Source organism: Osmia lignaria, chromosome 5 (assembly GCF_051020975.1).
Source record: "Osmia lignaria lignaria isolate PbOS001 chromosome 5, iyOsmLign1, whole genome shotgun sequence".
NCBI classification, from domain to species: domain Eukaryota; kingdom Metazoa; phylum Arthropoda; class Insecta; order Hymenoptera; family Megachilidae; genus Osmia; species Osmia lignaria.
The window spans coordinates 9,234,797-9,257,115 of record NC_135036.1 but is presented as its reverse complement, the minus strand read 5'-3'; the positions used below and the strand labels follow the sequence as shown (position 1 = coordinate 9,257,115).

Below are 22,319 nucleotides of genomic sequence, written 5' to 3'. Positions count from 1 at the left end.
CGTTCGGCGAGAGATGGATCGTAGGATCGATGACAGAAGAAATATTTATTCGTGGTGAAATAGTAGTTTCGGAGTGGAACGTTGGTAGTACCTGCTAACGTTGGAAATATGCCGGGTTCTTCGCGTCGTTTTTTCCTTTTCTGTCGCTGGAATCGAACCGGAATCGGGGAGGCTCGAGCACACGACGATGCTGACGACTCTCCTGCCATTGTGTTCCTTCTTTTTCTTCTTTATGATCTCGTTTTTTGGCTTAGTTTTCTACCTGTGTCTTTCTTGTTCATCGAAGAAGAAACATTGGAAAATTCAAGTGGTCATATTTCATAAATGTTGAATTACTTTTATTATTTAGTGTAATTGAGATGCTTGAGCGATTCTTATTCTAATTTGGGTTTCTTCTTTATTGAACGACGAAACTTGAAAACATTTGGATTTCTTTCATCTTTTATTGTGTTCGTTCAGTTACTTGTAATTTATATTTCATGTTTGTTCTATAATTACCTCACCTGTGAAATATTTCTGAAATTCGTACAAATCGTTTCACCTTACTCGGTAACAGGAAAAGGATACATTGTTCCCGAAATATCTAAAACCGACCATTCTCTAACTTTTGTGTAGACATTTGCGAGCGTATCATACTGATTCAACAATAAGTTGTATCGGCGACAGAAGGCAGAACTGTGCGCATCAAATTAGAAACTGTCTATGAATATCGATCAGTCTTTAGATAGATTCCAACGATTCGATCAGCTTTACCACCACCCTCTGAATCTACACCTAGTCGCACAACGCTCTTACACATTCTATGAAACATAACGGAATGATCAAACACTTATTTCAACAATGTTTTTTTGTTCTTCCTTCCAAGATCTTAGCCGAGGAGGAGATGGCACGATTCCACCCTTAAGATCTGAAAACGAGCCAACGATTGGAAAAAAAAGAATCCCCTATTACCAGCATCAAATTCTTGTAGAAAGCTAGCAAAAAAATTGGCAACGGACCCTAGAGAATTAATAGCAGAAAATTATGTGTTGGTTTTTTAATATTCTATTCGGTAGTAACTTAGGCTTCCTTCAACTAACGGTAACAGAAAAGGGTAGAATCTTCCTGAAATAAATTTTCGATTAATTTTAACTCGAGGTCCTAAAAAGGGGCGTCGAGCAGAAAAGTAGAAATCAGATTTCATCTTAATTTATTGATATTTTTGATTCGCCTGATTCATTTCTGCTCCAGCTTCACTTATTACGATGCATTTCCTGGATTTTTCCGTTTTTCCTCTCTCTATCTCGCGCGTATACGTGTACATACAGTCTGCGGCAGGACTACTTCGGCCTGAACAAATTGAATTTAACTCTGGCTAATACGCCGGCCGAAAGAGCGCGTATTTCGCCGCTTTGTCCGGGCACATCGTGGAAATCAGCGATGATTTGTGTGTCTCCGGCGCCGCGACGGATTTTCCTCCATTCCCTTTTTTCACCCCCGCCTTTTTCCCTACCCGTCTCGCGTCGCAGAGAATCGAGATTGAATTTCTTGCGTGTTGTCGTTCGCGCTTTTCTCCGCCGATCGCCCGTGCCGATTTCCTTTTTACTCGCTGTACATGGACAACGCTCGTACGTGATTCGAGAAATCGAGATCTTCCTCCGATTTTCAATCGGAAGGAGAAAGATTTTTAATTAATTACAAATTGAAATATTTTAATTAGTACAGTTTCCTTTTTTCCGACGAATTCGCACCGGTAACGAACAGTTTGCTTGATTCGTAGGAACACTAGCTGGTATCGATTCAAGCTTCCGTGTATACGGAACTTGTGTCTTCGAAGTGCGCCAGTTTGATTAAAAGTTTCGAAAGTTTTGCGCTACAAAGTCGTGCTCGGTTTTTACCAGGTAACGACAATGAAGAAACGCGAGAATGATACCGGTCTCGCGGAGACGAGTCGAAAATTGCATATTAACGAGGGATTGCTTTCTCTGTGTACCCACGTTCGCGATATAAATTACGCTACGATCCTGGGAGCTAATATTTTTCTAGGATACCAACGAAGGTTAACGATAATTATATACTAAATTATAGGCGCTAGGAATTTCTGGCAACGATAGCGACACGAATATCGTGAATAACCGCGACACGTGTAATTATGATTAATTCAGTACCAATCACTGAAATAATGACGATCGTAGAGGCTGATAGCGATACGACAGAATCGAACCGTTCGCGGTTGTACGAATGGAAAATTTTTACAAAGGCATTAACAGGTGAACTAGCTTGAAGTTCGTTCCTTCTAAACGAACAAACCAATCGGGGAGAAGAAATCTAGAAACTCGAGTAGCTCTCCGAACGACTGTATACTCTACTCGCGATCAGCGTTCATCTCGTTGAAACTTCTCGCGAAGCGTGCTCGAGATATTACTTAACGTTTGGCATTCGTCTTCCGTGCTCAGCGGGTTACTTCCAGCACTGTTCGATCTATTTCTCGATCCCGATCGACTGCTCCACGTCTTTATTCCCCTCTACCGGATTCCGTCTCGCTACGGAGCTGTACGCTTGCCAGAAATATCAATTTGCGCGAGAGTGGCAACAGTTTGCTTGATTTGGCACGGCGCGGTTTACGCGGCCGAAATAAATCTCGGCTGGCCACGCGCCTCTTCCTATTGTCCGCTCGGATTCGCGTTTCGCGAATCATCGGGATCGATCGAGCGTCGATTTAGAGAACTCGGAATCATTTCTGGGGGGTGCGCTTCGAAGACGCGAAAGTCCATGGGGATCGGAATGAAAAGGAGAAGAGGAGAAGCGGACGAGGGTGGAGGAAAGGACGAGGCGAAGACAGAGCCAGCCTATGGTCGTTGCTGAATAACGCATGACTGTCTGGCTTGAAATTATAGCATTTTCACCTCCCCCTCTTAGTCGCAGGAACTACCCCTTGGCTCTTGGCCGCGCTTGTTCGCTGCGCTTTCATTCAATTATGCATCCAGCTTCCACCCACACCGTCCTCTCCCTTCGCTCTTATTATTATTTTCCCGCGCATGGCCTCGCTCCCGACGTCTTTTCTTCGCCCGCAACCCTTACCCTACGTTTTCATCTGACGGTAAATCGCGACGTTTAATGCTGTCAGTTAGTCCTCGCCGATAGTCCTGTCATTCGATTTCGTGTCACGATATCAAACTGTTGCAGTTGTCGTTAGAACATACAGGTCGTTCAACTTGGACTTAATTTTTTTCCGTTCAATTTACCACGGGTCATTTAAAATTTATTAATTATAGAGCGGTTCTATAGGTCCGACAGAGGATGTACAGTTGTCACAGCTGATCGATATCGTGTCCAACTTTGTTTCTTTAACCGACTACTTAGACGTGCCGCGTGTTTATGCGCTCTTATTCGCGCGATTCGAAAACGAGACAGCGAACCTCCGTGTTCATAGTCGGTCGATTTTTCACGAGGTTACGACGTAAAAATTTCAAGCGTTTCGTATCGACGTTATAAATATTCATGCAGCGACGAACGCGTCAATATATATGTAGAGTAACAGGAATATGTTGAAGGGACATAGTTGTACCGAGCCGGTCATAATGTTGTCGGTCCCGAACGGTTTCACGTATTCGACGTCTGTCGATCATGCTATTCACCAGGTATAATTCACACCTGAATTTCATTCAAAACTCATCGCCTCGACGATGAATTTCCTCTTAAAGGAAGTTGAAACGCGTTCGTTTGTAAACTTTTCCTATTGCGAGGGAAAATTGTAACGGAAGTGGCGAACACCGAGTCGAGAATCTAGTTTCTGTTTACCTTTTCGATAGTAACTGCTGTTATGGAACTTCGATATCGTTTGACCGGATGTGTTAGGTATTACAATCTTTCCGTTTGCTATTTTGTTACAGGAGAGCGATAATCTCTGGTGGGACGCATTCGCGACCGAATTCTTCGAGGACGACGCAACCTTAACCCTCTCGTTTTGCTTGGAGGATGGTCCCAAGAGATACAGTAAGTGTCAGCCACCGAGTTCCAACAGCTTTTCACTGAATTTTCTCTTGAAATACCTCGCCTTCCCAACTTTTCCCTCTGGCGCGTAACGCGACTTGGCGAGAAAGTTATGAAAAAATTCCGACAATCGGTGGATATGTTAACCCTTCGATCAACTAACGAGCTGTTTGTTCATCCTTGCAGCGATAGGTAGGACGTTAATACCTAGGTACTTCCGCTCGATATTCGAGGGCGGAGTGACGGAACTTTACTACAATTTGAAGCACCCCAAGGAGTCATTTCATAATACAAGCATAACCCTCGACTGTGATCACTGCGTAATGGTCACGCATCACGGAAAACCGATGTTCACGAAGGTAAATTGTTCGATCTCGATTCAGTCGGCCGGTGAACACGTTACTTTCCTATAACATCCATTGTTTCGATGGCATTTAAACGTGTGTGTTCGTTTCCCAGGTATGCACGGAGGGTAGATTAATATTGGAATTCACGTTTGACGACCTTATGAGGATAAAGTCGTGGCATATGGCTGTGAGGACGCACAAGGAGCTGGTGCCTAGGTCTGTGGTCGGTATGCAACAGGACCCGACGATGCTCGAACAGCTTAGCAAAAACATTACCAGGCAGGGCATCACCAATTCTACCCTGAACTACCTTAGGGTAAGTATAACTAAACCTCCTTGCCATCGGGCGTGTCAACCGTGTCGTCGGCTTTACGAGTTCCTCCGTGTCTTGTAACCTGGTGAATTCGTACCTGATAAAATAGCTAACATTCTCACGGTGCTATTTGTGGCGGGACAACAGTTGGCGAGGTGAAATGTAAACATGGAAAGCAAAGGGCTAAATGGGCCAAGTATCGCGAGGTGATCGTCTCGCGAAAGTATCAGACAGTATATCCGGGTTTACGATCCACCTTCTTTGCACGCTCGGAAGCGCTTTCACTCGCGCGTATCGTTACTCTCTGTTCGCTGAAACGATTGTTGTGTCGTTGATCGAAAGCTGTCAGAGAAAATCTACCCACGTCCGGTTGTTCTTCGTTACGGGATTGAGAAAGACTCGGCTAATTAAGAACGCGTTTTAAACGATTCTTTTATCCGCGACTCGTACCCTTTTTCTAATATCAATTCGGTATATATTGTTTAATTCTTTTAATCTTTTTTCCTTTTTTTCATTTTGTTATTTGGTAATTTGAAATAAATTCGAAACGCGTCGCCTCTTTGTCCAATCGCCCTGAGTTATCGATTATTTTAATTGTCGTCATTATGATATAAAGGCAGACAGGAAATTACGCGCTCACGATAATAATGTAAAATGGATTTCAGTTTTATCACGGCAAACATAAACCAAATTTAATTTGCTCGCAGCACTCGCGTGTGCTACGCACCGTGGAAATATATTTTAGGAAGTTTATTTTCAACCGGGCTATACACGATGTATACGATAATTTTCATATTAATAGCTCGCATAAGTTCCCTGTCGAAGTCGGGTCGGATTAAATAACGCTCTCGCATTTATTTCGTTTCTCCGTATCCAGCGAATATTTTCGTTTCCCTTTTAGATGAATATCATTTTATCACGATTTACTCCTAACGATGTATAAACACGCATTTTCATACGCTCCCGATACGCGGTTTCTTTGTTTAATTCTAGAATATTTTCCTCATTTCCGTTTTCAGTTATGCGTGATCTTGGAACCGATGCAGGAGCTAATGTCGAGGCACAAGGCGTACGCGTTGTCACCACGGGATTGCTTGAAGACGACCTTGTTCCAGAAATGGCAGAGGATGATTGCCCCGCCGGGTAAGAGAGGTAGACGAACAGTTGCTTTACATGAGAAGCACCAGCCAGTGGAGCCAAACGGCCGACCAGTCTACCGCAGGATTCGTTTTTCGATCGCGATACGACGGAAATTTGTCGTCGGCCAACGTTTGCCGCGTTACGAATCTCGGTTCCAGTTGTTTTCGAAGACCAGAACTATTCCCTTTCCTCATCGATCCTCTTGTATTTTTCTTCTTCTTTCACTTGCTAATTGGTGTTGTTGCTAACGTAGTTGAAACAGGGGGAGCATTCCAGTTTCCTGCCGTTTTTTTCGCTCAACCGTTACCGGTCACGATGTTGCATCCACTACTGAACACGGCACGACTCGATCGTGGTTGCATACGAATTCGCAAAGTAGCATGGAAACAAGCTACGGTTTGTTTCCACGATTCAGCGATCGGTTGAATGGGTTAACCTTGAATCGTATCTGCTTGGATGAAAAGCTTCTGTTTCCGCGGAATCGAGCAACTTTGAGTCTCACGGTCGATGGTTGCCGGTAGATAACGTAGTGCTTTCCAATGTTTCCCCGATTCGTTCGCCCGCGTTGCGTGCCACTTGGACTCGTAAACCGCCTCTTCTCGAACACTTATCGAGCCTTTTTATCATGCGTATGCGTGCACCGCGTTTCCTCTTCCTTTTTAGCCCACGATCCCCCCCCGTCGGATCATCCTGCGCGGCCCTGCCTCTCTTCAAGGTCGACGAAATCACGGAACCGAGAGCGTTAACAAGCGTATATAGGATCGTATCGATGCGACGCGATGCGTGTTTCTCTGTAAAAAGACACTTCGACGTGAGTGCTGACTTCTTTTGAGTAGCTTTCGTTGGAGAAAGGGACGACAGAGACGCGAGAGACATACGTCTGTCTATCTGTTCGTCCATCGATGCATGCATGCTTCTGTGTGTCAGAGACCTTTGACGCGAATAAAGGTCCAAAGCTGGGTAGCGGTCTGAAGTTTCTTAGCGCGCTGCTACATGGCTAGCATATCCTCCCTCTACACGATCTAACGACCTGATCCGGGACCTGTTCTTGCAGAATCGCAGAGGCCGGCTAGTAAACGAAGAAAGCGAAAGGGTAGCACCTCGGGGCCGGGCAACAACGCGCCCCCGGCACCTAGCAAGAAGAGGTCACCCGGTCCAAATTTTTCCCTAGCGTCCCAGGTAAGTCCGCCAGACGAAACTGTCCACGTCTATGCTGGAATACGTTTACTTCATCAACGAAATTTTTCTCCGCAGGACGTGATGGTGGTGGGTGAACCATCCCTGATGGGTGGCGACTTCGGCGACGAGGACGAGCGGTTGATTACAAGGCTGGAGAACACGCAGTACGACGCGGCGAACAGCCTGGACCCTCACAGTCACGACACTCAGGGTGGACCGCCACCTCATCCTCACCAGTTCCATTCGGAACCAACACCGGGCAACTCTTGGCCGCCAGACCGTGGTCCCGGCCCGCCACAGGGAGGACCTGGTAGTCAGGTAGTAACCGTTCCACTGTCTCGTGAATTTCCATGCAGGATACACGCTGGCCGATCTCGAAACTGAAGCGTTCCCTGGTCTCGCGTACCTGTTCCAGGGAGTACAAGGCGGGCAAGGCGGTGCAGCGACGGGTGTACAGGGGTCTCAGGATGCCAGTCAACAGCAACAAGACAAGAAGAGCCCTGCGGTGAGCCAGTGAGGCCAGGAGTCCCCGCGCCCCCCTACCAGGGGGCGACGGGGGCGCAGGCCCAAGAACATGGCTCCCTAGCGGGGCGAGAACCCCAACCTCCCCGGCGCGTACCTGGCCTCGTCCGGTTGTTCGGCCGGCAGACTGTCGCACGTCGGTGTACACCCGTTGGCAGCCTGTCATCCGGCCGCCCTGGCCAGCCATCATCGTTCGGAACAGCACGTTCAACTGGGTCACGCCGCGGCCGCGGCCGCTGCTGCGGCATCCATGGGGATGGAATCCTCGGAATTGGTCGCGGTCGCTCACTACCAGGCGCAACAGCTTCAGCGACAATTGTTGGCCGAACAGCAGTCGGCTGCTGGCGCTATGCTGCCGCCGGTTGGTCAACCACCGGTTGGAACATTGCCGCAACCGTTGCAGCAAGCGCAGCAACCTCAGTCCCAGGGCCAGGATCCGTTGCAGAGCCTGATGCAGCAGCTGATCTGTTTGCAACAGATCGAATACTTCCTCGCGCAGCGTGGCCACAAGTGATCCTCCTCCTCCTCCTAGAGGACCAGCTCTGCTTCCCGAGGATCCAGATCAGCGACGGCGAACGCGACGAACGCGAAGGACTCGGTACAAAAGAGAGAAGTGCGCGTTTCGTTTACTAGCTTTTACGCGTCGTTCGCATCGTTCGCATTTTTTGTCTCGTGCTGTGACCGACCCCGACTTCGGGGCTGAAGATGGACGCACGCGTGTGCCCGTTCGAGGCGGATCGCCTGTCGAACGGGCGGTATACGGGGAGGCGTGCACGGTGTTTCCGAGTTCGTCGAGTTCGATGGGTGAATCAGGATACCGGAAGGCGAGGGATCGGTCGTATCGTAAGCTCGTACGCTTCGCGGTGAATCGACGGAAACGACGCGCCGTGACGAGAACCGTGACGGCCTCTGGCTTTGCCGCTGAGGCCAAGCGTTTTGCGTGTGATAAGACGTTACGTCGAAAGAAAACAAAGTATATAAAGAAAATGTAGAAGGAAGATTAAGTATCGGTGAAACGCTTTCTTGGGGGTGGGGGGTAGGGGGGGAGATAGGGGACATAGAAGAGGAAGAAGAAGAAGAAATGCAAGATAGAACGCAAGTAAATGTTTATTGAGAAAAGAAAATGAAACGGTACGCCGCGCACGGCAGAGACGATCATTCGCTCTGGTGCGAGCTGTGAATGAATCTCTATCCGTCAACAGTATTGATATAATTAATAGAATAAATGAATATAAAAAAAAAAAATATTGTAAGAGGTATATCGTAAGTACGTATTGTGCAAGCGTATGCGAGGTAGGAGAGTGTGGTTGCGAGATGATATGGGTGTGTAATAGGAATACCGGATCATCCGTTAGGCTGAAAGGTTTCTAACAAGCGCGGAGCCCGATCGAACGCCAACGCACAGGCCCTGATTGCCCCGTGTATCGAATCTTGTCGAACTTTTCGTCCTTTCCTTTATCGTCGTTACGCGTGTGTGACCAGGTGCAGACAGGATAGCTGATGAAAATATTTTCCAGTTCGTCGTGGATACGTTGATCGGCCGAGGCTGTCAGGTTTTATCGTCTTATTTCATTTTTTCTTAGCCAATGGTTCGCGCGATCCTTGCGGAGGATACATCGTCGGGAACAGCATGTTCATCGGTGTGGATGATGCGTTTGCTTCGGATGTTCAGCGAGACAATCGTTACTTAATACCCCGCCGACCATCTACCTTCGTTCGTAACACGGCACGCGTATCGAGAACAGAAAAGAAAGATTTTCAAAATGAAACATTAACACAGCAGGATTGCGTACGACACAATGTGAATCATTCTAGCATAAAGTTCCTTGCGCGTTACGTTTGTACACGATATATATATATATATATATGTGTGTATATATATATATGTTCCTCACACTGTATGCTTACACTGTTTGTTCCTATTTTTTTGTATTAATCATCGTGATTCGTTGTGTTCTCTTCCTTCGCTGTTTTAAGCTCTCGAGCACAAGCATAACGGGGCATTACATATACCGAGAGGATATATTCGAAAATGCGTGAAACATAGCGACATTTTGAACCTAACAAAGTCCACGTTCTTCTGCTGTTCGCCTTCTTCTCTGTTGCGTACAATCGTCATTTACAGATCCGTCACGATCGTCCTGTTCGCACATCATAGTTTCTCTTAAGAAAGGAACATCGTTTTAGTTTTATTCGCGTATATTTATTAGGCTTCACCTCTCCCGACTGGTGTCACCGCGAGTACACGATTTCTTCCGGCATTTTCTTGTCTCAATATTCGACGATCGACGTTCATTGCATCCTCCGGAAGTCGTGCTAAGTTTTAGTGTTCGAAGAAGTGCCCTTCGAAGCGGGGATTTATAGAAATTTTTACCTACCAAAGTACCCTTCGAAGCGGAGTTGCGTGAAAATTTTCAAAGCGCGGCTAAGAACAACCGCAGGAGATTTATTCTTCCATTAATTAATTAATGACGCGTCGGACAGGGATACAAACGATCCGCGTGAAAACTCGATAGAAAATCCATTTGGTTAATTAATTGACAATTACTGTGTGGGGGAAGAGGGCACGAACGTCGGCGTTTCATCACGTCCATAAACTCTGCGCTATCCGGGGGTAGTTGCTTCCACTTCGCACGATCGCCTTTTTCTTCATCGACCACAGGCATCGTTCACACACGCAGGCAGACAGACAGACACACACGCATTTAGGTGACAAAACGGAGAACGAGCTCTAGAAGGGGGTTCTCTTTATTTTTTTTTCTTTCTGTTTCCACGGGGGAATACGGTGATCCAGTACGAGGAGCAAGAGGTCCTCGCCGTTTGTTTCTCGCCGAAATTTCCATCCCCGTTCTCTGCTCCATTTAATTCTTTTACTGTAATTTGATTAGTATTCAATTTTAGACGAAAAGATCGGTAGAAATGAAATTTGAAACTCGTTCGGGAAAATGAAGCGGTGAACGGGGTAGGAAAAGCGGGTAAGAACGTGCGAGTAAAAAAGCTTAGACACGCGCGTACACACATACACGAACACTAACGAATACAAATCATTGAATTAGATAGGTAAGATACGCGTGAAGCCAGTACAGTCCCACGGCGTGTGAGAGTGTGCGAAGAAAACGAGAAAAGGGTGTTTCGTAAAAGAAATGAAGAATCGAAGAAAGTATGCCTCTGCGTGTTTCCATGTAAGAATGTGTTAGGAAAAAATGTACGTACGTGTGTGTGTGTGTGGGTGTGCGAGAAAAGGAGAATAGATGCAAACGATTATTTCGACACGAGCATGCGGTGGGTTTTAGGATAAATGATCTATTGACAAATGTTGTATATTATTACGAATTATAATGACACTATTATAATTAATTAATTCATCAATTAATTAATTATTATACCCTAATAATGCGAATTGAATTTAAACGACAGAGGAAGGATCGAAGATGTGGGAATAGGTGATGCAACAGGAGAAACGATAAGTAAAAAATAGGAAGCAAAAGATAATGAATTTTTAATTGTTAACGAAATACACATACAACACGGAACCGGATTTATATAAAATAAAAAAAAAAAAAAACAGAACAGCTTGGGTTGCGAAGCTCTGAATGCGGGCCGATCAGATCAGCCTCGTGACGCTGTCGAGGGTAAAATTTTGAAAAATCAACGCGACACGCTTTGTCACCAATGATAAAGTGCATCGATCAAGTTTCCATAGATTTTCAAACTTTTCTTTTTCTATTGTTTTCTAGCTTTTCATTTCTCGTTTCCTATCGATGACCCAGAAGCATGTACAAAGTGTTTCAAGGCTTTTCATGAATTTTAGAAAAATATGAATCACGCGTTAGATCTTGATGATGCATTTTAACGAATCACGCAAAGCAGCCAAGCGATGGCGAGGATCAAAGGTGATTCGAATTTTAACACTTTGAATAGCCACTCCGCTCGTATTTGGGTGATGCGTGAATTTCTACGATTAATTAATCTAATTACCCATTTACGAGCGACCCTTTTATGCGCTCGATTCCAAACGATTTTACTAATTATTTTATTCTTTTAATGAAATTCTAAGCCTCGCCATCGCTCGGCCTTTTTTATTCGGCCGGTTGGGAAGAATCATACAAATTAGTTTTTAAAATTTCGTGGGAAAAAAAGGGAGAGGACACGACGGGGCGATCGACGACGTCTCTCTGTGAAAGTATCGATCGTACAAGTAGAAAATGGCTCGTAGCATCTGTGTTCCTCGTTGATTTCTCGATCATAATCGATCTCCCTCTCTTCTTATATCGTTTGATAAAAAAAGAAAATAACTAAACCCTTTCGTTGCGCGTCACATTAGAATTTAATGCGACCATCAATGGAGATGCTGAACGTCGAGTTAAATAATAAATTATTTATCATGTTTCATCGATTTTTCATCAGATACCGCAGCGAAAGGGTTAAGAACGCATTATCATTTAATTTGAAACACAAAAGAAATCTGAGAAAATTTTTCTTTTTATTTTTAACAGTTCCTATTAATAAAACAACGTATTTACAATTTTATTATCGTGATTTATAGAAAGGTAATCCTTCGTAAATCGAATTTCTATAATTTTATGTCGTGTATCTCGTCGTCGAGACGCTGTTCTTCTTTCGAAAAGATTTCTTTCTCCTCACTCACGTTTAAGAAAAATTTGTCAGAAAGAAGGATCGTTCCTTTTCCGTCCACAGCAACTGAAGCGAATTTCATTCGACAAGAGACTAAAAAGAAAGAAGGGAAAACTTCGGTCCTGAGTCAGAAAGGTCCCAAGTAGATTTTGGCTCAGGGATAAGCAAGAAGTATCGTACTCGAAAGTGTTATTTGCGGCCTTTTGGACTGAGCAGCCGAATTACAAACACGAAGAAGAAACATTCTTGTTTCTTTCATCAAAATTTTCGGATCCTCGGAAGATCGGCGTCTAAACGAAAGTAGAATCTTGATTGATTAGTATTAGATCCTCTGTTTCCATTCAATTTTTAATTATTTTTCTGAAGAATAGAGTGAATTAAATTTTTCTAACTGGTAGTTCCCATTTTCTAAATTTTAACAAAATTTTCGTTTGATAAATTAGAGAGTAAGATAGAGATTCGAGGGATCAACGACGAGAAAGAAATGATGAATGAATTGAAGAGAGACGAGAAAACGTGTACATAAGCGTGACGTCCACAAGAGACCGGAAATATGCTTGGCCAAGCCGTTTGTTCATCTGTAAATATTCTGTCCTCTGAATTTGGCACTAATCCGTGCCTGTGTGGTCGGTGTGAAAGATATTTGAGATTCTCGATCAACGCGTCGGTCAATCGCTATTACTGGACCAGTCTTGGGCGACGAACGTGCACCGATTCATAGTGTATAAAAGAAAAGGGGGAGATTAACAAAAAAGAAAAAAAAACACAAAACAAAATATTAGCGAATTAGGGACGATTTAAAATGCGATCGAAAGGAGTAATTACAAGTTTACCCTAAGTGGACATGGGCCAGCTAAGGTATATTATATTAATATACATTCAAAGTTGGCCCATCGCCATGACCAATGAAGTAATAATGGGGGAGAAATAAGAATGAAAGAAGGAAAGAAATGCAAGAAACAAAGCAAAAGAAAACAAAAAAAAAATTGTCATCTAATTACATTTTTACGCACTCCAAATTTTTATCCTCGTCATTTGTATCATAGCGACATGTGTTTAAAGATGAATCCACATTATATGTATGTAATCAAAATTGTAACTGACAAAACGTTAATAAAAAAATGATATTCGAATCTTTGCTCATGGATCCTATGTTTGATGTGCGTTTCATTTGAACGATAGATTTAAACCAATTTAATGATTGTGAACATTGTACCTTGCCTGGCGACTAGAGATCGTTAACATAAATCAATGGTAAATTAAAGTGAAACTTGTTTTCGGGGAACTAATTTATTTTTATGCGGAAAATCTACATAAATAATGGCGTTTTTATAATTAAATTACTTCTTTAATTACATGATCTCCTCTTTTCAAGTCTGAATGCTTACTTAAAATGTTCATACGGGTCTGATTTCATCCAGTAGTGTCAGGGATCCCGATGTATCAGTGGTGTTCTCTGCATACCGACCTGATACATCTTGGGGTGTCAGAGACCCCGAAGCACCAGTGACATTCTTTGCTTACCGACATTGTGGCATCCGGGGTGTCAAGAACCCTCTTATTCCTTGCGGCTAACTTCATGTAGGTAGCTAAAGGCATATATATACCCTTATTTTATTTTCTGCGTTCATTTAATTTGCTGTAATTATCTTCTTAGCTTATTGAGTAAACTCCTTAGGAGGACGAACGTGTTGATTTTATTACTTCCATCTCCACCCTTTATATCTCTGATTCCACTATATCTCTGCACCCTTATATCACTGCATTCCTTACATCCCAACAACCCTTACATCTCAGTATTCCTAACATCTCTGCATCCCTTACATCTCTGCATTCTTTTCACCCCTACTTTCTTTTCATCCCTACATTCCTTACATATCCTTACCCTTTACATCCCGACATTCCTTACATCTCATCATCCCTTACATCCCTGCATCCTTTTCATCCCTACATTCCTTACATCGCTTCATCCCTTATATCCCTACATTCCTTACATATTCTTACCCTTTATATCCCGACATTCCTTACATCTCTTCATCCCTTACAACCCTGCATTCTTTTCATCCCTACATTCCTTACATATCTTTATCCTTTACATCCGGACATTCCTCACATCGCTTCATCCCTTATATCAGTTCGCTACATCTCTTTATCCCTTACATCCCTACATTCCATACATCTCTACATCCTTTACATCTCTGCTTCCCTTACATCCCTGCAATCCTCGCATCTCTACATCCCTTACATATCTATTCCTCACATTTCTGCCTTCTTTATATCCCAACATCCCTTACATCCCTGCTTCCCTTACATGCCTGTATCCTTTACATCCTTGTATCACTTATTATTTGAAATTTTTGCGGCTATAACGCCCGCGATTTTATTCAAATTTAGTTCCTTTTTTCGCCACCAGAGGGCGCTGATTCGACATCGAAATTTTAGTTCACATTTTTGCCGCCAGAGGGCCAAAATTGGTGCATGGTTTAGTTCCTTTTTCCGAAACCAGATGGCGCTGATTCGACATCGAAATTTTAGTTCACATTTTTGCCGCCAGAGGGCCAAAATTGGTGCGTGGTTTAGTTCCTTTTTCCGAAACCAGATGGCGCTGATTCGACATCGAAATTTTAGTTCACATTTTTGCCGCTAGGGGGCGCTGTTTTTCGAAATTTTCGCGAAATTCTAACACCTTTACTTACCTTTACTTACCTTTACTTACCTTTATTTACCTTTACTCGAAGCAGTCTTTATAATATATTTATTATAAGGAATGTAGGGATGAAAAGAATGTAGGGATGTAAAGAATGTAGGGATGAAAAGAATGTAGGGATGTAAGGGATGAAGAGATGTAAGGAACGTAGGGAGGAAACGAATGTAGGGATGGAAAGAATGTAGGGATGATAAGAATGTAGGAATTTAAGGGATGAAAAGAATGTAGGGATGTAAGGGATGAAGAGATGTAAGGAATGTAGGGATGAAAAGAATGTAGGGATGGAAAGAATGTAGCGATGGAAAGAATGTAGGGATGGAAAGAATATAGGGATGATAAGAATGTAGGAATTTAAGGGATGAAGAGATGTAAGGAATGTAGGGATGTAAAGAATGTAGGGATGTAAGGGATGAAGCGATGTAAGGGATGAAGCGATGTAAGGGATGTAGGGATGAAAAGAATATAGGGATGTAAAGGATGAAGATATGCAAGGAGTTTAGGGATGAAAAGAATGTAGGGATGAAAGGAATGTAGGGATAAAAAGAATGCAGGGATGTAAGGGATGCTGAAATATAACGGAACGGGGGATGTAAAGTAATTCCGCAGGGGTTCGGGGCTGGGGCCCCGGTCTCCACTGCACGCGGCCCGAGGAATGCCGGCATCGGGTGTGGCCCCCGATGTCGGCGGAGTTTGGCACATGGCGGAGGGTCAAACCACCCTCCTTAACGCCCTAGTGCAGGCCACCGTGGTGGTTTTAGTGGGTAAAAATCCCACACTACCTCCGGCCCCTCCCCAGGGGGGCTGAAGGTGTCTTTCTGAAGATTTCCACCACGTTAAAAAAAAAAAAAAAAAAAAAAAAATGATATTTAAGGGTTGCAGGAATGTAAGGAATGCTGGGATGGAAGGAATACAGGGATATAAGGGCTACCGAGATGGCCTTGGCCTATAATGAGGGATAAAATTATATAAATAACTGGAGAAAGTAAAATAAATGGGGTCCTCGGATGAGACTCAGAAGAGGGATATAATCATAAATGTTATTCCCCTTCTTTGAGCTTATTTAATAAGAAAAAAAAAATAAATGGAGTAAATTAAATAAACTCTGAAAAAAAATTATACTTATTGTGCCCTCTTCATACGGACCTGATATCATATTCGGGTATTACGGAGCTACAATTATTTATTATAAAACAAACTTGTAAATAATTAAGAAGTTATTCACTCAAAAACGATGAAAATGATATATTTGTAAGTCACAAACGATTTCCAATCAATCACAGTTATCAGTTGTCACAAAATCTGTTTATTATTAAAAATTACTAAAATGTTTCGGGTCACATCATGATTTAAACAAAATTGCTAATTATAAAAGAATTAATTTGTTACAAATGTTAAAAATACACACACAATCAATCACAAACGATTTACACACGAAATACACTAAGAAACATTAAAAATAATCATATTTTATTATTCCTTCCAGCTAGCGTCATGTAGGTTACTAAAATTGTATCGTCGAGGGGTTCTAAGGACCCCGAAGCACTGTGGATGCCGCATACTAAAATTATATTGTCGAGGGGTTCTAAGAACCCCGCGTACCGACGATTCTGTGTACCTATATTATATTGTCTCGGGGTTCTAAGGACCCCAAGCGCCGACAATTTTGTACATCCAGATTATATTGTCTCGGGGTTCTAAAGACCCCAAGCATCGACAATTCTGTACATTTAAATTATATTGCCTTGGGGTTCTAAGGACCCCGAATCTCAGATGATTCTGCATACCGACGATATGGTATCTGGGGTGTCAGGGACCCCAAGTAAGTAGCGAAATATAAGAACGAAAAACGAACAAATCGCGAAACTCACTTGTTCGGAATAGTGATGGGTTTGAGCGGATCTAGCGAAATATAAGAACGAAAAACGAACAAATCGTGAAACTCTCTTGTTCGGAATAGTGATGGGTTTGAGCGAATCTAGCGAAATATAAGAACGAAAAACGAACAAATCGAGAAACTCACTTGTTCGAGGTAGTGATGGATACGACCGGTTCTGTATCGCAAGCACACTACAATTATTTATTATATAATAAACTTGTAAATAATGAAGAACTTATTCATTCACAAACAATAAAATTGATATATTTGTAAACCACAAATGATTTCTAATTAATTACAGATTTCAGTTGTCACGAAATCCGTTTATTACAAAATATTACTGAAAAGTTTCCGCTCACATCATAATTTAAATAAAAATGCTAATTACAAAAGAATTAATTTGTTACAAATGTTAAAAATACACACACAATCAATCACAAACGATTTACAAACGAAATACACTAAGAAACATTAAAAATAATCATATTTTATAATTCCTTACTGCTAGCTTCATGTAGGTTACTAAAATTGTATCGTCATGGGGTTCTAAAGACCCCGTAGCACTGTGGATACTGCATACTAAAATTATATTGTCTTGGGGTTCTAAGAACCCCGCGTACCGACGATTCTGTATACCTATATTATATTGTCTCGGGGTTCTAAGGACCCCAAGCACCGACAATTCTGTACATCTAGATTATATTCTCTCGGGGTTCTAAAGACCCCAAGAATCGACAATTCTGTACATCTAAATTATATTGTCTTGGGGTTCTAAGGACCCCGAAGCTCAGTTGATTCTGCATACCGACGATATGGTATCTGGGGTGTCAGGGACCCCAAGTAAGTAGCGAAATATAAGAACGAAAAACGAACAAATCGCGAAACTCACTTGTTCGGAAAAGTGATGGGTTTGAGCGGATCTAGCGAAATATAAGAACGAAAAACGAACAAATCGTGAAACTCTCTTGTTCGGAATAGTGATGGGTTTGAGCGGATCTAGCGAAATATAAGAACGAAAAACGAACAAATCGTGAAACTCACTTGTTCGAGGTAGTGATGGGTACGACCGGTTCTGTAGCGCAAGTGCACTATAATTATTTATTATACAACAAACTTGTAAATAATGAAGAAATTGTTCACTCAGAAACAATAAAAATGATATATTTGTAAATCACAAATGATTTCTAATTAATTACAGATTTCAGTTGTCACGAAATCTGTTTATTATAAAATATTACTGAAAAGTTTCCGCTCACATCATAATTTAAATAAAAATGCTAATTACAAAAGAATTAATTTGTTACAAATGTTAAAAATAGACACACAATCAATCACAAACGATTTACAAACGAAATACACTAAGAAACATTAAAAATAATCATATTTTATAATTCCTTACTGCTAGCTTCATGTAGGTTACTAAATTTGTATCGTCATGGGGTTCTATAGACCCCGAAGCACTGTGGATGCTGTATACTAAAATTATATTGTCTTGGGGTTCTACGAACCCCGCGTACCGACGATTCCCTATACCTAAATTATATTGTCGCGGGGTTCTAAGGACCCCGAAACTCTAACGATTCTGCATAGCGACATTATGGCATCTGGGGTGTCAGGGACCCCTAGTACGTAGCGAAATATAAGACCTAAAAACGAACAAATCGTGTAACTCCCTTGTTCGAGGTAGTGATGGGTATGACTGGATTTGTAGCGCTTGCGCACTACAATTATCTATTATACACCAAACTTGTAAATAATGAAGAAATTATTCACTCACAAACAATAAAAATGATATATTTGTAAATCACAAATGATTTCTAATCAATTATAGATATTAGTTATCGCAAAATCTGTTTATTATAAAATATTACTAAAAAGTTTCGGCTCACATCATGATTGAAAATAAATTGCTAATTACAAAAGACCTAATTTGTCACAAACATTAAAAATAGACTCACAATCAATCACAAACGAAATACACTAAGAAAAATTAAACATAATCATATTTTATTATTCCTTCCGGCTAGCTTCATGTAGGACGTTCTGAATACTCACCTGATACATCTTGGGGTGTCAGGGACCCCGTAGTACTGCTTACACTCTTTGCTTACCGACATTATGGCATCCGGGGTGTCATGGACCCTGATACACCGCTGGCGCTTTCTGTATACTGAGCTGCTATCATCTTGCGGTGTCAGGGACCCCTACGCATCGGGGATTGTATATTAATTTTCATCTTGGGATGTTAGGGACCCCCAAGCACCGAAGATACTACATACCGATATGGCATCCGGGGTGTCTAGGACCCCGCAGCACCGAGCACTGCATACCGACATGGCATCCGGGGTGTCTGGGACCCCGATGCATCGGCGATTATGTTCCGGTCGATAAGTTTTCGTGTAGTTTCCGTCGTTCCCTAACAGATGGTAAACGATTTGAATTATATTCAGTGTACCGACTATTAATTTTTAAGAATATTTAATTTTGCAATTTGTATGTATTAGAAGATGGAGAATTCCGAATGAATTTCTCTGTGAAGTCAAGAACTATATATTTTCAATAATTAATAGGATTACTTTGTAACGGAGCTATGTTCTTAAGGGAAAGGGTAAAAGCATAAAGTCATATTTCCATGAAAGAATTGATCTATTTGATAGCATTTCAAATTCAAGACAAAAAGAAAAGGTGATTCTTATAATTAATAACAAACATGTCGTCAACTCACGAAGAAGGTTCACACATTCAACTTACGCGTTTACACGCGAGTCTTTCGGTTTTCTCCGCCACTGTGTTTTTCTTTTTGACCGTCTGTCTCTCCCTCTCTTCCCTCTCCCTCTCTCACCCTCTCTCTCTTCCTTCCTCCCTAGTCGTAAAATATCGACATTTTATTTTTCATCCTTAACTTTTCTATGTTTGCAAACGAATATCATTTCTTTCGATTTCCCTAATAAATAAATAACAGGAAAACGAGTTTGTATTTTTGATTTTTTATCATTTGTTCAAAGTAACGCAATGCGTATAAAAGTAATGAAAAATAATACATTACAGGTAGATACACAAAGAGGTAGATAGACAGACAGACAGACAGACAGACAGACAGATAGGCGAGCAGATAAACTACATGGACAAATGGTGGACTACGCTATCCAATAACTGTGGCTTTTCTTTGAATGTCACGATCTACGCGCAATAAAATCTTCTTTCGCTTCCCCTTGCTTTATATATAAATCGAATTTGAAATCCGTTCTGCTCTGACACCCTTGATCAACCCCAAAACGCAATCGCGTTCGAATACCGTCGCGTAACAACACTTGTCTCGCGTATCGACTACCCTTACCACTAATTTTCCCTTTCATTTTCTCCTTTCCACTTTTCTTTTCTCTCGTTTATCATTTGAACACTTTTTTTTTTTGTTTTCTATCGGGGGAAGCTGGGTGCCAGACTCGCCATTCTTTCCGCTAAGGATTATCATACAAAATAATTAGAAAAATGTACAAAAATTCATAAAAATAGTAATAGTTACACAGTACAAATTACATCTGGGTAATTAGAGTAGTGTGATCAAGAAACGAGCATGAAAAATTACGGTTTCCTACTAATGTTACATTTTGTTTCTCGCGTGTATGTGTATCTGTTTCCCATATCTTTTTTTTTTTCGTCACTGTTGCGTAACGTTTTCCTTTTTACATTCACTTTTTTAAATCGTTTTTTTTTTTGTTCTTAATCGCCGTTCCAACGAGATACGTCGTGATCCTCCTCGGTCGCGAACGGAACGCCTCGCGGAATTAATTTTAGGCGCGCGCTAATTATTCGTTATTCGTAACTAGTGACATTGTTGCACGCGTACAAAACACGCTTGATCCTTGTCTCGTCGGTTCTCTCCTCCTTCATCTTTCTCTATATTTTCTCACTTTCATTCGATTCCCTTTGCAAATGGTCGTCACGTAACATACATGTACACGCACATACATATATTAGCGCAAAGCGAGGTTTTGCTGCACCCTCATTGTCGCCGTTTTTGAATAATCAATGTCAATAGAAAATTCATACCGAAAAATAAAGTGGAAATAATTTTCTGAAATTGAAATCAACGCACGAGGTTTTGATATATTAAATAGGATTCAAGGTAATTGTAAAATCGTTAAAATTAATTGAGAATAATTTCGGATAAGAGGCGAACGATGAAAATGCGAGTACAGCAGAGCGAATATTCGTTACGTGGCAGCGCACGTGTCTCCTTCTTAATTTTACTAATGCCACAATACTTAACCACCGCGTTTGTTTCCTTTGCGACGCGGACCTAGTGTACAAACAGTCCTGATCCTTACAAACTATACAATAAATAACGAGGGATCCGGTAAACCAGACGACGTCCTTTCTAATTGATCGTTTTCGATTCGACGCTTTTAGAGGGGGGGAAAAAAGGGGAAAGGGAGATAAAGGATTACTTCTGGTTAAACGATTCGGTCCCTCGTTCGCTTCGACAGCTGGCCCGACGCGACGCGCGATTAGATTTTTCCTATTTTTTAAAAAAAACGACTCTAAAAATTCGTCCCCTAAGTGGTTGTTAAAAGAACGTACAATCGTGTAGTCGAGGAGATTAATCGTTCGTGAAATGTAGAAAGTTAGTGAACGATAATAATAAAAGTGATCGCGCGAGACGAAGATGAACCCAGTGCTAGTATTAATTCGTCGTTACCTGAAATCTGGGGGACTCGTCGCTTAATATCTAATTAATTTATTAAAACGCTAAACGTTAGTCGAGTCGAATCGACCGGCGTTTCATTAGCTACCATACGACTAAGTGAATTCGACTAGATTTCCATATTCGAATTGACGCGTGATCGAATCGAAACGATATCGAACACAGTCGATACTTGGACTAAAGTTAATTCCCCGTTTGCCGGATCGACGCGACAACTAGCACTGGCTTACGCGTTCTTGCTCGTCGACAATTCGACGCACGATCAGACACCGGATTCGAACTCGTATATACGCGCATTGAGGAGCACCCGCGACGATTTGACATTTTCACAGCGATTTTCTTTCTCGTTTCCGCGTTCCCTCGCATTCATCTTCCTCGCAAATCGTACGCGTCTCTTCTGTCCACTTTCGCACGCGACACGGTTAAATATACCTATAACAGTATTCTGCGACCAAAAAAATAAACTCTATCGTGTACGTACGTTATTGGCTAGTTAAGCTACATAATCGTCGATCGTTTACGGCTACGATTACGTTCGAACGATCGTGAACATCTGTCTCTCTCTCCCTCCCACGCATGCACACTATCTTTCTCTACCTCTTCCTTCTTTTTACCGATTTCATCCTCCTGAATCGTTTCATATTTTTTCCTATATTTGGACGAGAGCCGAACGATCGTGCTTAGAAGATTCGAATAGGGAAAAAAGAAAGTAGCGCGAATCTCGAGAGCGTCGATCGATTCGAATGGTTCGAGACTTCTACCTCGGTGTCGCGAAAATTTATCGGAAAATTTTCTAGTTGGCTTTTGCATAGCCGATCACAGAGTAAACTCGAACGTAATCGCGATAAAAGGAAAAATAGAAAAGAACGCGATGCATTTTATTCACCATCTCGCGATTTCTTGCTTTCCCTTTTGTTAATCGA

The 22,319-nt window shown here is 42.1% G+C and overlaps 2 protein-coding genes across 6 annotated transcripts in view; both read left to right on the top strand.

Moving 5' to 3' along the window:
• Chi (LIM domain-binding protein 2 Chi) overlaps positions 1-7,506 on the top strand; it is an 85,964-nt gene extending 78,458 nt beyond the window's left edge. For 4 of the 5 annotated variants that reach the window (XM_034325652.2, XM_034325650.2, XM_034325647.2 and 1 more), the window contains 7 exons: positions 3,873-3,975; positions 4,159-4,331; positions 4,432-4,635; positions 5,652-5,784; positions 6,827-6,951; positions 7,027-7,269; positions 7,367-7,506. In XM_034325652.2, coding sequence (XP_034181543.2) covers positions 3,873-3,975; positions 4,159-4,331; positions 4,432-4,635; positions 5,652-5,784; positions 6,827-6,951; positions 7,027-7,269; positions 7,367-7,468 — 1,083 coding nt within the window. In that variant the 3' untranslated portion in view covers positions 7,469-7,506. The remainder of the gene's footprint in view (positions 1-3,872; positions 3,976-4,158; positions 4,332-4,431; positions 4,636-5,651; positions 5,785-6,826; positions 6,952-7,026; positions 7,270-7,366) is intronic. The other variant, XM_034325648.2, reaches the window with a different exon arrangement.
• A 176-nt stretch (positions 7,507-7,682) lies between these two features.
• On the top strand, positions 7,683-11,043 carry LOC143305325 (uncharacterized). The gene has a single exon (XM_076688377.1). The coding sequence runs from the start codon at positions 7,724-7,726 to the stop codon at positions 7,985-7,987; it is 264 nt and encodes an 87-aa protein (XP_076544492.1). The 5' UTR covers positions 7,683-7,723; the 3' UTR covers positions 7,988-11,043.
• Positions 11,044-22,319: the final 11,276 nt, after the last annotated feature.

Excerpts from the sequence above, each read along its gene's own strand:
- LOC143305325 (XM_076688377.1), top strand. The coding sequence starts at position 7,724 with ATGGGGATGGAATCCTCGGAATTGGTCGCGGTCGCTCACTACCAGGCG.